The 14,543-nt window shown below is 42.1% G+C and overlaps 1 protein-coding gene and 1 long non-coding RNA gene across 2 annotated transcripts; both read left to right on the forward strand.

The window, feature by feature from the left end:
* Nucleotides 1–138: 138 nt before the first annotated feature.
* LOC136356825 (uncharacterized) lies at nucleotides 139–6,602 on the forward strand. Its single transcript, XR_010741848.1, has 3 exons — nucleotides 139–576; nucleotides 1,720–1,811; nucleotides 6,339–6,602. It is a non-coding gene; the product is annotated as an uncharacterized lncRNA (long non-coding RNA).
* A 3,211-nt stretch (nucleotides 6,603–9,813) lies between these two features.
* LOC136356882 (uncharacterized) lies at nucleotides 9,814–10,356 on the forward strand. The gene has a single exon (XM_066311420.1). The coding sequence runs from the start codon at nucleotides 9,814–9,816 to the stop codon at nucleotides 10,354–10,356; it is 543 nt and encodes a 180-aa protein (XP_066167517.1).
* The last annotated feature ends 4,187 nt before the right edge of the window (nucleotides 10,357–14,543 follow it).

Here is a 14,543-nt window from a genome sequence, read left to right on the forward strand (position 1 = left end):
ACAGGCCACAGCCGGCGCCGTCGTCTTCCTTCTCACGTCGCCGCCACCAAGGCCAACTCCCTCTTCCCCTCTGCAAACCGCCATTGACCACCGCCCTTCGCCGCCTATAAATAGCCGGCAATACCCCATCATTTCCCCACATCGAGCTTGAAGCTCTTTTCTGTCTCCCTCCATCCATGTCCGGCCGTCGCCGCCGTCGGCCGATCTCCTCCTTCGTAGCTCCCCTTCCTCTTCCCTTGCGCCACTATGCTGGCTCCACTCCAGCGAATCCATTTTGCCCATCTCTCCTTCCTTTCCCCTTTGTATCAAGCCACCACCCCCCCTCTCTTTACCACCGAAGATAAACTCTTCTACTCGCCGTTCCGGCCACATCCCTCTTCCTCTCTTCGATACACCACCCTCCCCGGGTGCGCGTCGCTCGGGAACACAACCCACCGCCAACGTCGCAGCCTCCCAGCCACCGGAGCACCGCCGCCCCACTCGGCCTCTCCTCTCTCTTCTCTCGGCTCACTGTGAGACAGAGAGGAAAACGAAAGGAGGAAGAAGAAGAAGAAATGGAAAAAGAAAGGCTGACAGGTGGGCCCCCGTACAGTACCACTTTATATTTTCTAGATTTAATTCAAATCCTATTCTTTAGAAGCCCATATCTCCTAAACCGTAGATCCGATTCCAGTAAAACTTGGACCTAAATTCATCTAAATTCAAAATCTACATTTTGATGCCAAATTTGCTATTTTAAGATTTTATTTGAATTTCCTTAATTTATTCAAATACCATTTGAATAAATATTTGATTTAAACTTATAATTGAAACTTATATTTAACTTTCAAATATTTCCTTTTATTTTAAAAATACCCTTTAGCCACTAAAAGCCACTGGTTAGAACTTTACCCCTTCCATGGGGACGTTCGCGGTCTATTGACTCCGACGTCGAACCGTTGGTTGTTAAGTCCGGCAAAACCAAACTTAAGGTCGAAATGCTGCTCCTGGCACCTTACGCCTTAATGCGTACAATGGTCGGAGCTTCACTATTCCCTCGACCTCCACTACACACCGCATAGTTAGCTCTTAAGCTCTGTGTGATCCTAACCGCTCCGTTGCTACTCACGGTTGTCGGAGTAACACTTCCTACACAAACTTCCTATTCCTCTAGTCGTTATGCTGTATGATGACACTGGCTAGAGAAGATATCAAATTTAGTCATTATGCTGTCCAACTCTAGCAACGACTAGCAACCAAACCCTAACCAATACCTTCCTAGTTAATTCCCGTCATCACCCAAATTCCATACCCACCTATCCACCATACTCTCAGCCACCTACTCTCCACCTACCAAAACCTATACATATAGAGCCTAGCCGATATGCTGTCCTACTCCACAATCAACTCCCATATAACTAAACCCTACCTATTATACTACCTAAACCTACCACCAGCAAATACTAGCCATATACCCACTTAACCAGTCCAATTATCCAACTACTTCCTATCCTTCCACCAACCAAAACCTGCACATAAAATACAAGCGACAATAGTTACTTAATCCTCTCTACCCTAACCTCCAACCCTTAGGAACCTATACATGATATATTAGCCCAATAATCCCCATACCCTACCAAAGGAATAGATTATACCCTAAACCCTAGCCTTCCTAAGTCGTTTATCGTTCTTTTGATATTTCATAGATTTTTATTGAATTTGGCTCTTCCTCTTCTTCAGTAGAGTCTATTTTATTCTGGATGGCAACCTGTGGTATTTCGAGGATCGGATAATCAGGTTGCCTATCTCGGATTTATTTGCGTTGGAGTAAGGCAAGTTATTATTCCTCCTTTTTGAGCATAAATGCCCTATATTCTATACCTCTATTCTATGCATTAGTCATTCATGATTTCAAATGCATAACCTGAACATAGCAAACCAGATATGCTAGCTTTTGCTTAGCCCTGCCTAGTTAGACTGCATAAAAATATAATGAACTTAGATTGGAACGGTACGGTAGAATTGGTTGATTTCCGGGTGGCTAGTACTGTTCCAACCGACATAAGACTGGCCAAGTACTTGTGAAGAACGAACGGGTACGACCATAGTTCTAAGTATGGGGATAGATTTAGTATTATGTTAATAACAAGGTAGTACCTCTGTACAGTGGTTCTTTTTTTAAGTCATCGAGTAGGAGGCAACTATATGCCGAGCAGGGCAATTATTATATGAGAGAATCCACTCAGTGGCACTGAGTTTTCCCCACTTCTACAATTTACCACTGACTTTGTCAAGTTGAATAATATGCCATCGTGTTTTCCCGAACGTCTACTAAGTGCCATCGCCGTCCATAAGCCGTTAGTTAGACATCTGTTAGAGCTGTAAAAAGACCTATTTGCCCCTGTTCTCGTTGAGCCAAGCTTCTTCCACACAGTCAGCGACTCGCCGCCAACGTTGTCCTGGCACGGGGGCGCGAAGCCGTCCTCGTTGCAGCACCCGTTCACGTAGTCACACTCGTCCACCACCCTGACAACGACAGACCGTCCATTCACGGCGGCGGCGGTGACGACGACGCGGATCCTCCCGTTGCAGCGGCGGCAGCGTGCGCCACCACCGCCGTCGTCGAGGCACAGCCACCCAGACCCGGAGTACAGCTCGACGACCAGCTCCATGTTCCGGCGGAAGCACATATGCAGCGTCGGGATCGCCGGCGCATGTCCGATACCGGCTGTGAGCCACATGAACCGCGGGTAGCGCTTGCCGACGACGCAGCAGTCCGGGCTTCCCTTGGGGCACCGGGCACCTCGTCTCGTTTCCGTGGAGTAGGCATAGCCGCTGCCGCCGGCGTGGCAGCTGCCAGCAGCAGAGATGCCATGCCGCCATGGATAATGGGGGAGGCAGAAAGCAAGCACATGACCTGCAAGAGGAGAGCACAGCTAGTAGCACATGACCTGAGCGAGTGGGTTGGTCGTGATTTATGGATCGATCCAGACCTTAACCCATGGATTGAATCCATTCCAACCCGAAAAATCACGCCACCATTCGGAGTCTCGGGCGGCTGGCCTTCCATCGATGGGAGTCGGCGCTGCCACACACTGGGCAGATCAAATGGGGATTGCACGGCTAGGGTCTTCAGTCAAAGTGCTAAGGTAAGGGTATTTTAGTCATTAAGAAAAAAAATCAATACACTAAACGGATGCATCCTAACGGCTTGTGGATGGCGATGGCACTTAGTAGATGTTTGGGAAAACACGATGGCATATTGTTCAACTTGACAAAGTCAGTGGTAGATTGTAGAAGTGGGAAAAACTCAGTGGCACTGAGTGGATTCTCTCTTATTATATTTATCGAGCAAGGGTAAATATCGTGCACACTGTGTATGTGATTTTATTTCACTAGTATCCTTTCATCCGTGACGGCCTTTAACATGACTAGAATTAGCGGGCCGTCACAAGGAAGTCATCTCAATCGGGCTGAAAAAACGCCCGATTGAGATATGGTCGCACAAACATGTTAGATGGGCATAAAACTCATGCCCGTCACGGATGACACTTATCAGTGACGGGCCGTAGTTTAGGCCCGATTGAGATAACATTCCATATCTCAATCGGGCCCCAAGTTGGTGCCCGTCACGGGTGCGACCATATCTCAATCGATAACAACTAGGTCCGTCACAGATGACTCATCCGTGACAGGCTCTATACTAAAATGCCCGATTGAGATGACTTAGTGTTTTTTTATTTTTCATATGAAATATTTATATTTGTGAGTTGACCTGTAACAAAATAATTAACTGTAGTATAATAATTCATTTTATTAGTCAAAATAATTTTTCGGATAGTAAATGATTTCAAATGGAAAAATTGTCAACAACAAAGTTGTATAACTTATCAATGTTTACAACTTTTATTTTAGTCATTTTTCTATATAACTTTTTTTTGAACAGTTTGAATTTGAATTTGAAAATATGACAACTTCAAAACAACATTTTTAAATACTAAATGATTTCAACTAAAAAAAGTCATCAACAACAAAGTTGTATAACTCATCAAGATCTATAACTTTTATTTTGGTCATTTTTCTATATAACTTTTTTTTGAACAGTTTGAATTTGAATTTGAAAATATGACAACTTCAAACAATATTTTCAAATACTAAATGATTTCAACTGAAAAAGTCATCAACAACAAAGTTGTATAACTCATCAAGATCTATAACTTTTATTTTTGTCATTTCTTCATCCGATAAAGTGTTAGTAACATTATTCACAAAATTTACATATCTGTGTTATAGTTTATAGAGTAAATTCCATGTGTACCCCTGAAAACTCACCCAATCCCTTCCGTACCCCTGAAATTTACCCGATCCCTTCTATACCCCTGAAATTTCAACTTGATTCCTTCCATGCCCCTACCGTTACATTTTCCATCATTTCACTATGACGTTTGGTTGCAAATGACCTTTTTGCCCTTGATGCTTTAGGTTTGAATATAACCTTCAGAAACAATTGAAAATTTTGTTTGAGTGCGCAGTATGTGCATTTTATGAAACTAATGAGACTAAATAATTAATGCAGAAAATTTTGACATAAATTTTGAAAATAAAACAAAAGTAATAAATTAAAGTTTTTATTTGAAATTTTAATAGGACAATGGATTTTTTTTATCGGGAGGATTCATAAAACCATTATTGTGAACATTGGTCCTATCTTGTATGAATGCTCCTCATTTTTTATGATTTTTTTTAAAAAATAAATACATATTTTTATTTCATTATATAAAAATAATTTTGGGATAAATAATGCATCGCACAACAAACTCATAACTATGATAGTCTCATGCGAGAAGCTTTTATTTTTTTTAATAATGTAATTCATAAATTTATATGTTCATCTGAAGGTAAAATGGTCATTTTTATAGAAATTAGATGGTCAACTAACGGTCAACTGACGGGAGGGGTATGGAAGGGATCAAAATCAAATTTTGGTTGTATACAAGGAAGTAAGTAAAATTCAAGGGTATAGAAGAGATTAGCTAAATTTTTAGGGGTATACAAGGAATTTTCTCTAGTTTATAAGACCAGATGAGAGATATGTGAATTTTGTAAACAATGTTTTTGACAACTTTTTCATATGAGTTCATTTATTATCATAAAATTCATTTCGAAATTCATTTTTGCCTAGAAGTCTGATTTTCCTCCTCATCGTGTTAATACTTGCTAAATATATATATTTGCTCCAATTAAGTCGGTTTTGCTGGTGAAACATGTGAATGGATGTGAAATATGTGATCAAAATGGATGTTATGTGAACGTGGTTGTGTTAAATATATTGATGGTTGTGTATGTGAATGAATGTATAACTTCTTTTCCGGAAGCAGATCTCCAAAGAACTCTGAGGTTAAGCGTGCTTGGCCTGGAGCAATTTTGGGATGGGTGACCGACCGGAAAATTTTTTCAAGTGTGCAGCCCGGGTGCACACGAGTGAGCCCGGCTTGGGAGCATGGCTAGCAAAGGTCCGAGGCTAGCCAAAAAACAAAATTTATTTTTTTTGTGGATTATACTCATCCGTGACAGGCTATAATTTAGGCCCGATTGAGATGAAAGTCATCCGTGACGGGGGCTATAATTTAGGCCCGTTAGAGATGAGAGTCATCTGTGACGGGCTATAGTGTTGGCCCGTTAGAGATGAGAGTCATCCGTGACGGGCTATAGTGTTGGCCCGATTGAGATGTGTGTCATCCGTGATGGTCGGATGCCCGATTGAGATATGTTCTCACATCACTGACCTTTGCTCAGTGATGGGGGGCCTACCCGAAAGTGATGAGGTATTATGCCCGTTAGAGATAAGCGATCCCGTTGTAGTGTTTATAAACCCTGATCGAGATGACATGGTATCATACGATCAGTCCCCCTTAAATACCTCGGAAACGCCAGAACTTCTCACGTTGCTGATAACGTACGTTCAGAGCGCATGGGGACTAGAGTTAATGAAACAGGTGCCACAATTGTTAGTAATCTAATACTAGGCCATGACGAAATTGATGATTATCAACAAGTCATGGGCTGTGGGTAAAGCGTACATCTACTGCAGTATGAATATTCATGAAACTATTCGAATAGCTGTGCTCACGGATTTGAGCATCGGGACTCATATGGTATTTGGTTAGAAACTTAATTCCAAACTTTATTAAATACTGTTGCATTTAAAACATTACAGGCTTTCTTCCTCTATATCCTCTGCTTTCCACAAGTAAACCTAGCTCTACACAGATATTACCATTTCATGCATTCATTATTGATTAATATAATAGCTTACTGAGTACGTTGTACTCACCCTTGCTTCAACCCCCCTTTTTCAGAGTCATTTTTGGAGTTCTTATCGAAGCCGGGAGTTCAATCACATAAGTTAGTTCCCTTTTAACTTAGTCCTCAAGTCTAGATTATTTAGATGGTTTAAGTCTATAGCAAAACAGCAGAGTTAGGTCATTCTATAGCTTCTGCTGTAATGGTTAGCCACAAGCTTGTAAACGCCCTATTACTTTATGTATTAAAATCTCCTTCAAAGCTATGTTTAAATGTATGCAAAGACGATCCAGATTGTTGAACTTGTATCAATCTACTAATCCAGGGCTTGATACAGTCTAAATATGTCGGTTTCAGAATCATTAGTTTTGGGACCCGACAGAACTGGTATCAGAGTATATGTTTTCCTATAGTCTTAAACCCATAGGTTGTCTAACCCCTTTATGAATAACTTCCCATTTATATAGGATAATTAGGTTAAAAACTAAAATTTTGCCTAATAAGTTTGCTAAGGCCTTTATTAGAATGAACTCCCCTTCATTATTGGTTTTATTTTTTGCTTTTATTTGTGCATCATACCTCCTTTCAAAAGAATAACTATTTTACTATAATAATATAACCCCCTCCGAAGACTCTAGTCCTTGGTATTTCCAGAAGGGCAGTAAATAAAAGCCTTTGGTTATGTTAGCATGAGTCAAAATTATTGCAATCCAAGCAACAAGATGTACAAGATTTGAGGAATTACTAGTCCACAAGACATTCTACATGCCTAAGCCATGACAAAGATATTTATGAGAAATATGTTGGACTAAAGAATTTGCGAGATCAAAAGAAAAGATGTCCCATTTTATGCTTTGATTTCATGCAAGGTAAAGGATAGTTTTAATCTCTTAAACCCTAACAAGATCTATCGTCAACGTCTATATCATCAAGAAGACTTACGGTATGAAGCCAAGTGACAATTCAAATACTTGAGGGCTATGAAGGTACGTTCAACCGATGGAGCAATTTCAAATGAAGAACTACCGAGATAATAGAAATCCGGTTGAAGAACCTATGACTGTGGAAATTTAAGAAATATATGGAGATCAACAGATATGGGATGATGGCAACCATTCCAATTCATGGAGAACACTCTGAATACACTCAGCCAACCGAGAAGATTCATGAAAGCCACCGGAACCAGTTATAAGCCACCTCCACTTCCAAACCTTCTGAATAACCTGTACAAATTCTATAGTCAAGGCCAAACCCCATTGAATAACCTGTACAAACAAGATTTTGTACCCAAACCATCATCTACCCTACTTAGAAATATATGTAACCTAGAAGAGAATGACCTCTTCCATCCATACAAAGATCTCTATGCCATCATAAACCATAGGTAGAGCCAATTTTCAGAAGATGCACTAATTTAAAGCTATAGAAGTACAACAAGAGGTGGATATACCTATAGATACCACATTATGATTGAGCAGTATATGGAGCGACAAATCCAAGAAGCTGAGAACTCCTATTGGTTAAGGTAATTTCGGACTTTAAGGTCAGGTATAGGAGTTGCATACTCTGTATGACAAATAACTTGAAGATGAACAATTCGTCGTGGAGAAGAATAAGTGAAGCCTCGAAAGGTACAGTAAATATTGGATTTTGAAAAAGATTGTCAGCACATGTACTCTTGCAACCAACACTTTATGCTAAGGAGTTAAGCAAGAGATTTTATCTACCTAGCATTTACCAAATTAAATACAAGACAATAATCATTATGGAAACAAGCTTAGGACTAGGCAGCACCCCAAGATATTCTATGAACAAAATATTCATGGAATATTTATCGCTGCACTTTATGGAGACATTTCCATAGAGTATACATACATCTACATTATTAAAGATAGCTTTCTCTGCCAAGCTAAAAGCGTGACTGAACGGAAAATATCAAGACCTACAAAAGGAGTCTGAATGGATGAACCTGAGTCTTATTACGATAAGGTGTAGAAAGAATAGAATGAAGGCTTATACAAGAAAGTAGATTAGTGACTTATGTGCCATGGTAATTACAACACATAAGCATGATTATTCATAATTTAGAGATTATAAGTTAAGGTTAAGACAAAGAAGGCCAGAGATAACCAATTATCAATGCCTGAACAATAATAGAGATATTTTATTCAAGACCCTGAACTGGAAAGATGGATCTGAACCCGCTAAGAGTCAAGATTGTAATGCTGAAGAAACCAATTATACTCATTTATACCAAAAATATAAATGGGTATATCAGAACAGGAGAATAGATCTGAAGAAATTTAAGGATACAAAAATATTAGTTGGAGAAGTACAAAATCCTTTCTAGACATAGTTGATTATGTCGCTACTCGGAAACGTATGATTAAAGGAAGAAAATTTGCAATTTCAACAAGTACCAAGAGTCTGAACGGATATTGACAATAAAATTGGGATAAAAGGATATGGATTATCTACGAGAAATTTCTTCATCTTCAATTAAAGATTGAATTCCCAATTTCTTTGACACGAGGAGAAACAACATAGAAGCTCATGAATCAACAAGGATAAAATAATTAGACAACACAAAATTATTGATTGAGAATATTTCTTGAACAAGATCTCTCCTAGGTATTGATGACTATACACAACTTGAAGATTCATGACTAGAGCTAGAGGTTTGCACTCTAGATATGTACAAGAAGTTTGAATGGATACCAACAATATATTTGGATTAGAAGGACACAAATCATTTATGAAAAATTTTCTTACTCACAAGTTATCAATTTTCTAGATACCAAGAAAACCATGAAAGAAAAGTGTCTTGTTAAACACTTTCAACTCAAAGAGCTATACTACAGGCCAATCATTTTGAAGGCAAGAATTTCGATGTACAGGAAGAATAAAATAGCAACTAAAAGTGCGACTGAATGGAAATAATTCTATGCAACCATGGAAATAAATTCACTACCATTTAAACTACATGGATTTTGAAATATCTCACGATGTTTCTTAAGTATAGGTAGTGAATTATATACCAGGATTGCTAGCATAGACCTCTTTATATGTAACTCCAAATAAGCAGCCAAGACACGAATTTCCATTAAAGAAAATAATCAGATACAGATAAAGAATATGAAGTTCAATATCGGATGTTATTCAAACAAGGGAGAAATTTTAGTTACCATAAGGAATACAATATCTAGTTAAAGAATGTAGTAGGGGAATACAGGAGATCAGTTACTACAAAGTAATTAGGAAATTATGAGATAGTAAAGACAAAGATTCTGAAATCTAAGTTAAGAAAGAAATTACAAAAGATTGGAAGAAAATATTGTCTAGGAAGATGTTGAATCCAATAGTAACATACAAAGATCATTCATCAGCTTTATTCCGAAGATATGAGAAGAAATTTGACCACTTCAATGTTGAGAAGAACCAGAAGGTCATAATTTAACCTCCTCGACAAGTATCATCGCTACACATATATGTGCAAGGAAGATTGAATCCTAGACAGAAATACCCTATAACATGTTTAAGTTATTAAGTGTTGGATCCTCAAACCTTGAATCACATGAGATTGAATCAAGTGATCTGACGCTGTCCAGGTACTGCGCTTACCTGGTGGTGTTCCAACCGGATCTCCTCCCCGACTACAGTGAGAATGCGGAGGACCTGTTCCAGGACATGAAGACGGAGCTCAAGGATATGCTCGGCTGTTACCACTACTATTTCTCTCGAGGCCGTAAGCGGGCCAACGCCATCGTCAATCCATCGCCGGCTAACAACAACGACGACGACAACAACAACAGCAAGAAACAGGGAAGCGTGCGCAAGGGCGCAGAGTTGGCCACATTATTGCTACAATTACAAAAGGACATGTGGAAGCTTCTGGCGGAGGTGTGGACGGAGATCGTCGTGTACGTGGCTGCGTCCAACGAGGTGGAGCGTATCATGGCGCACAGGAATGTGCTATGCCAAGGAGGCGAGTTCATCACCGTGCTTTGGGCTCTCACGACACACACCGGCATTACCCGAGATCGCCACGAAATCGTGGTTGAACACCACCCGTAGTAATCCCCCAAATTAAAGCAGCACAAATTCGATCAATATTATTGGGGTCCATGTCCATCCCAAGGCCCTAGCTATATATATATTATGTGTATTTGCTTGCTTTCTTAATTATTTGCTTAATTTGGATGCATATATATGCATGCATCAAAGTGATTGTTTTTCCTACTCTTTCTTTAATTCTTTCTTTCTTTTGTTGTAATAACTAATGTCTCTACTACTGTAATTGCGTGAGTACGTGTGCTTATAGAGTGTGCTACTCTCTACCTATATCTTCATGAATTAATAATATAATTCCATGCATTTTTATTATGTCCGTCGGTCGGAAAGTATTTCTAACGCTGCATATGTATCGTACCTAGTACTGCAGTGCGGCTATGGAAATTTTCACTGAGCTAGGTGGAAGGGGAAGTTAGAGGAAATTCATAGTGTGATGAGACAAAGTTGGTGGCGCAAGATGATGGAAGAAGAAGAAGAAGGAGAAGAAATGAGGGGCCACGGATTGACTGGGTTGTATAGTTGGCCATATATGGCCCAGCCCAAGCATGGCACGGCCTGACAGTTGGGCCATGCCTGGGCCGCTGCCTTGGCACAGTGGGCTGGCCCGGCACGGCACGAGACATGAGGGAGGCAAAATAGACTTACTTCAAGCACCCAACGAGGAGGGACTCAATATAGACTTATTTCTGCTATATATAAGACACGACCCATAGAGAAGGGAGGCACAATAGACTTATTCAAGCCATATATAAGGCACAACTCAATGAGGAGGGACACGATAGGCCGGTCCGGCACAACACAACTCTTATTGGGTCGTGTCTGGGCTATAAGTGGAGCCCGTGGGCGGGCATGGCCCGGTTCGGCCATTGAGAGAGCCATGTCGGCTCCACTGGTGTCGGATCGTGCTAGGCCAAGTGGCCCATTTGTCCATCTATACTGGATTGGGCTGAGACCAATGGAAGGATAAGGAGTCGTGGCCTAGTAGAGGAAGGAATAAGTTCATTTGAGGTCCCTTAACTTTACACCGAATCCGATTTTTGTCCTTGAACCCAAAAATTTGATACAACTGGTCCCTGAACTGTCAAAACCGGAGCAAACGAGGTCCGTTGGTTGTTTGGAAGCCATTTTTGGCTGACCTGGCGCATACATGGCTTTTTTGACTAGGTCTTCGTCCCACGTGACATTGATATTGTGCTTACGTGGCAATTCGATCTCAAAAAAATAATAAAAATCGTGGGCCCACATGTAAACCTCAATTCTCCCTTCTTCCCTCTCCCCTCTCTCTTCCCTCTTCTCTCGTCGCCGTGGGCTACAGGCGGGGCAGATCGGCCGGCCGGCGGAGCGGCCCGAGCGGTGGCCGGAGCGGGCGTAGAGAAGGATAAGGCAAGGAGGACGTTGAGCGGGGTAGGGTAGGGAGGGAGGAGGTGGGGCGCGCCGCGACGTCCGGCGCCACCTGCCGCGTCAAGTCCTTCCACAGTGCGTGCACCTCCAGTGCCCAGGCCCACGCTGCGGCGCTCTCTCCCTATCCCCTCTCTCTCTATCTCTCCTGCAAGAATAGGACCGGAGTAGGCGAAGGCTGGGGTGGGTGGCGGGCGGAGCTGGCGGCGGTCGTGGTACAGGCGAGGGGCAAGGTGGCTGAGGACAACGACAACGACGACGGCGCTACGGACGACGCTGAGCAACCGGTGGCCAGCCCACAGATGGCGGTGCCTCCTTCTCCCCTCTCCCCTCTCCTCTCGTCGCCGTGGGTCGAAAGGGAGGAGATAGAGACCTTGTCCCCCTCGTCGACTTCGTGTTGGCCTGCGTGACTGCGTCATCCCAGACGACCACGCGTCGTTGTCGGCAGCGGCAACTGGGACTAGGAGGAAGATGAGGCGGCGATGGCTGTGAGGCGGTGCTGCGGCGCGAGGAGAAGCACCCGAAGACGGCCACAACCTTCGTGCTGTCGGGCCGCCTGCCGCGAGTGTGCGAGGAAGGGGAGGAAGGCGAGCTGGTTCCATGGCTGGAAGAAAGGAGAGGAGTGAGGTTGAGAAAGAAGAGGGAAAGGGAATGATATGTGGGGTCCATGTGGGCCCCACCATTTTTATTATTTTTTGTGTGTAGCTGACATATGGACCTAAGGTTTTTATTATATTTCCAGGATAGAATTGCCATGTAAGCGCCACGTCAATACCATGTGGGACAAAGACCTAATTAAACCAGCCACGTAGGCGCACGTCAGCCAAAACCGCCGATGGACCTCGTTTGCACCGGTTTTGAAAGTTTATGGACCGAGTATATCTGATTTTGGGGTCCAAGGACGAAAATCGGATTCGTTGTAAAGTTAAGGGACCTCAAATGAACTTATTCCATAGTGGAATGTAAAGGAGCAAACAGGAAGGAGGGGTTGGGCTTATTTAGGAGAAAGGAGGAGGGGAAACGGTCCAGATGAATAGTGATACTTTACTATTTTCAGGGATTTGTTTGAATGGTTGGTTTGAATACCTAATTAATACGGCATTTGGATTCGATGAATTCAATTGATATTTGGGCTCGGGGAAAAGAAAGAGGAGTCAAGGATGAGAACCAAAGTGGACATTTGGATATTTTGGGAATGAATTAATTTTACAGGCTTGAGACTGTATTTTGGGAAGCATTCCACAGGGAGTGTAAATTTGGGGAGTTCAAACCTGAGAATTGAATTTACAGAAGTGTTTAAGGGGGACAAGTGTGGAACGGATATCAGATTTGAATATGAGGAATTTTGCGGATAAGTTTTTAGGGAAGAAATTCGAATATACGGGAATTAATTCAAACTCTAGCATTATTCTGGAATAGGAATATTGAGGAGTACTAGTTGATTTTTGGCATCAAGAGGAAAGGATCTGGATTGGCATCTATGGCACAACTTATACGACATAAAAACCAAAGAGTGTTTTTTTACGGATGGAGTTTCATTAGATTAGTTTTTAACGCCTCACGAAGGATAGACGTTACAGCAGCCCATCATCACCGACCAGTGTGAAGGTCGAGGACGGCCATCGTCTCGTGCTCTAGCATGTAGTAGTGTTATAATCCCTGCATGAATGGAAATCACCAGAAAAGGCGTGGATCGGATCTGAAACCCCATGCAAAGAAAACGTCAAACTACTTTTCGCAGTGACAACAACAATAACAATAGGCAACGAAGCTAGGGCAAAGTTCTGGGACTCCGCCTAACTGCAGGGAAAAAGACTGAAAGACATGGCCCTGCTAGTGTGTGCAGCATCAAGAAAAAGAATAGATCACTACAGCAGGCCATCAGGAACGGTCAATGCCTCCTTGACCCCGACCTACTGACCGGTGTTGGCTGGACAACTAAGATGATCACCCAAATTGTACAACTCATAGAGAGTGAAGAGGACAGAATTACCTGGAAGCTTACAAACCACAGTGAGTACAAGACGACGTCGATCTACAATGCACAATTCTTGCCTCAACAAAATCGGACTTTGACGTACTCATCTGGAAACCCTGAGCGCCATGAAAGTGCAAGATCTTTACTTGGCTAGTGATCGAAAACAGGGTCTGGACATCCGACAGACTCGCAACAAAGGGATGGCAGACGCAAGAGAGGACTGCACCTCTAGCAGAGTGCATATACACTAGGAGAATTTGGGGGGAAATTGTGGATTGGGTTTCATGTCACAATCTAAACCGCACAAAGTGGAGGCAAGCCACTATAGTGCAGGAGTGGTGGGAGGCGATTGCAAAGACGAGAGAGGTGTTGAAGCAAGCAATACGCACCCTAACACTACTGATCAATTGGGAGATCTGAAAGAAAAAAAACAACGAATCTTCCAACACACGAAGCTGTCAACAATCGGGCTAGTCAGTAAAATCAAGGAGGAGACCACAACATGGTCCCTTGTGGGACCAGGAAGTTAGCAACATGTCTACCTTGCCGCTAGTGGGCTTTTAGGTTTTTTTTTTCGGTACAGTCTTCTCTGCTCCCTCTTTTTTTAGGGGCTATTGCATTCTTACCTTTACTTTACAATTTAATTGTTGTTTTGCTCATACTTTTTAGGGTTTTTGTCTTTGTCCCAGTTTTTTTTTTAAAACGAAGTAGTGTTTTGTCCCTGGTTTGGATGGTCAGTTTAACGGTGTTATGTCAAGCGCGAAAAGACCTTTATATCATTGCTTGCTATTGCATATTTGCCCCTACTTTGAAC

This window comes from Oryza sativa, chromosome 6 (genome assembly GCF_034140825.1).
Source record: "Oryza sativa Japonica Group chromosome 6, ASM3414082v1".
Classification (NCBI taxonomy): domain Eukaryota; kingdom Viridiplantae; phylum Streptophyta; class Magnoliopsida; order Poales; family Poaceae; genus Oryza; species Oryza sativa.

Coding starts and splice junctions, on each gene's coding strand:
- LOC136356882 (XM_066311420.1), top strand. CDS start 9,814: ATGTTTAAGTTATTAAGTGTTGGATCCTCAAACCTTGAATCACATGAG.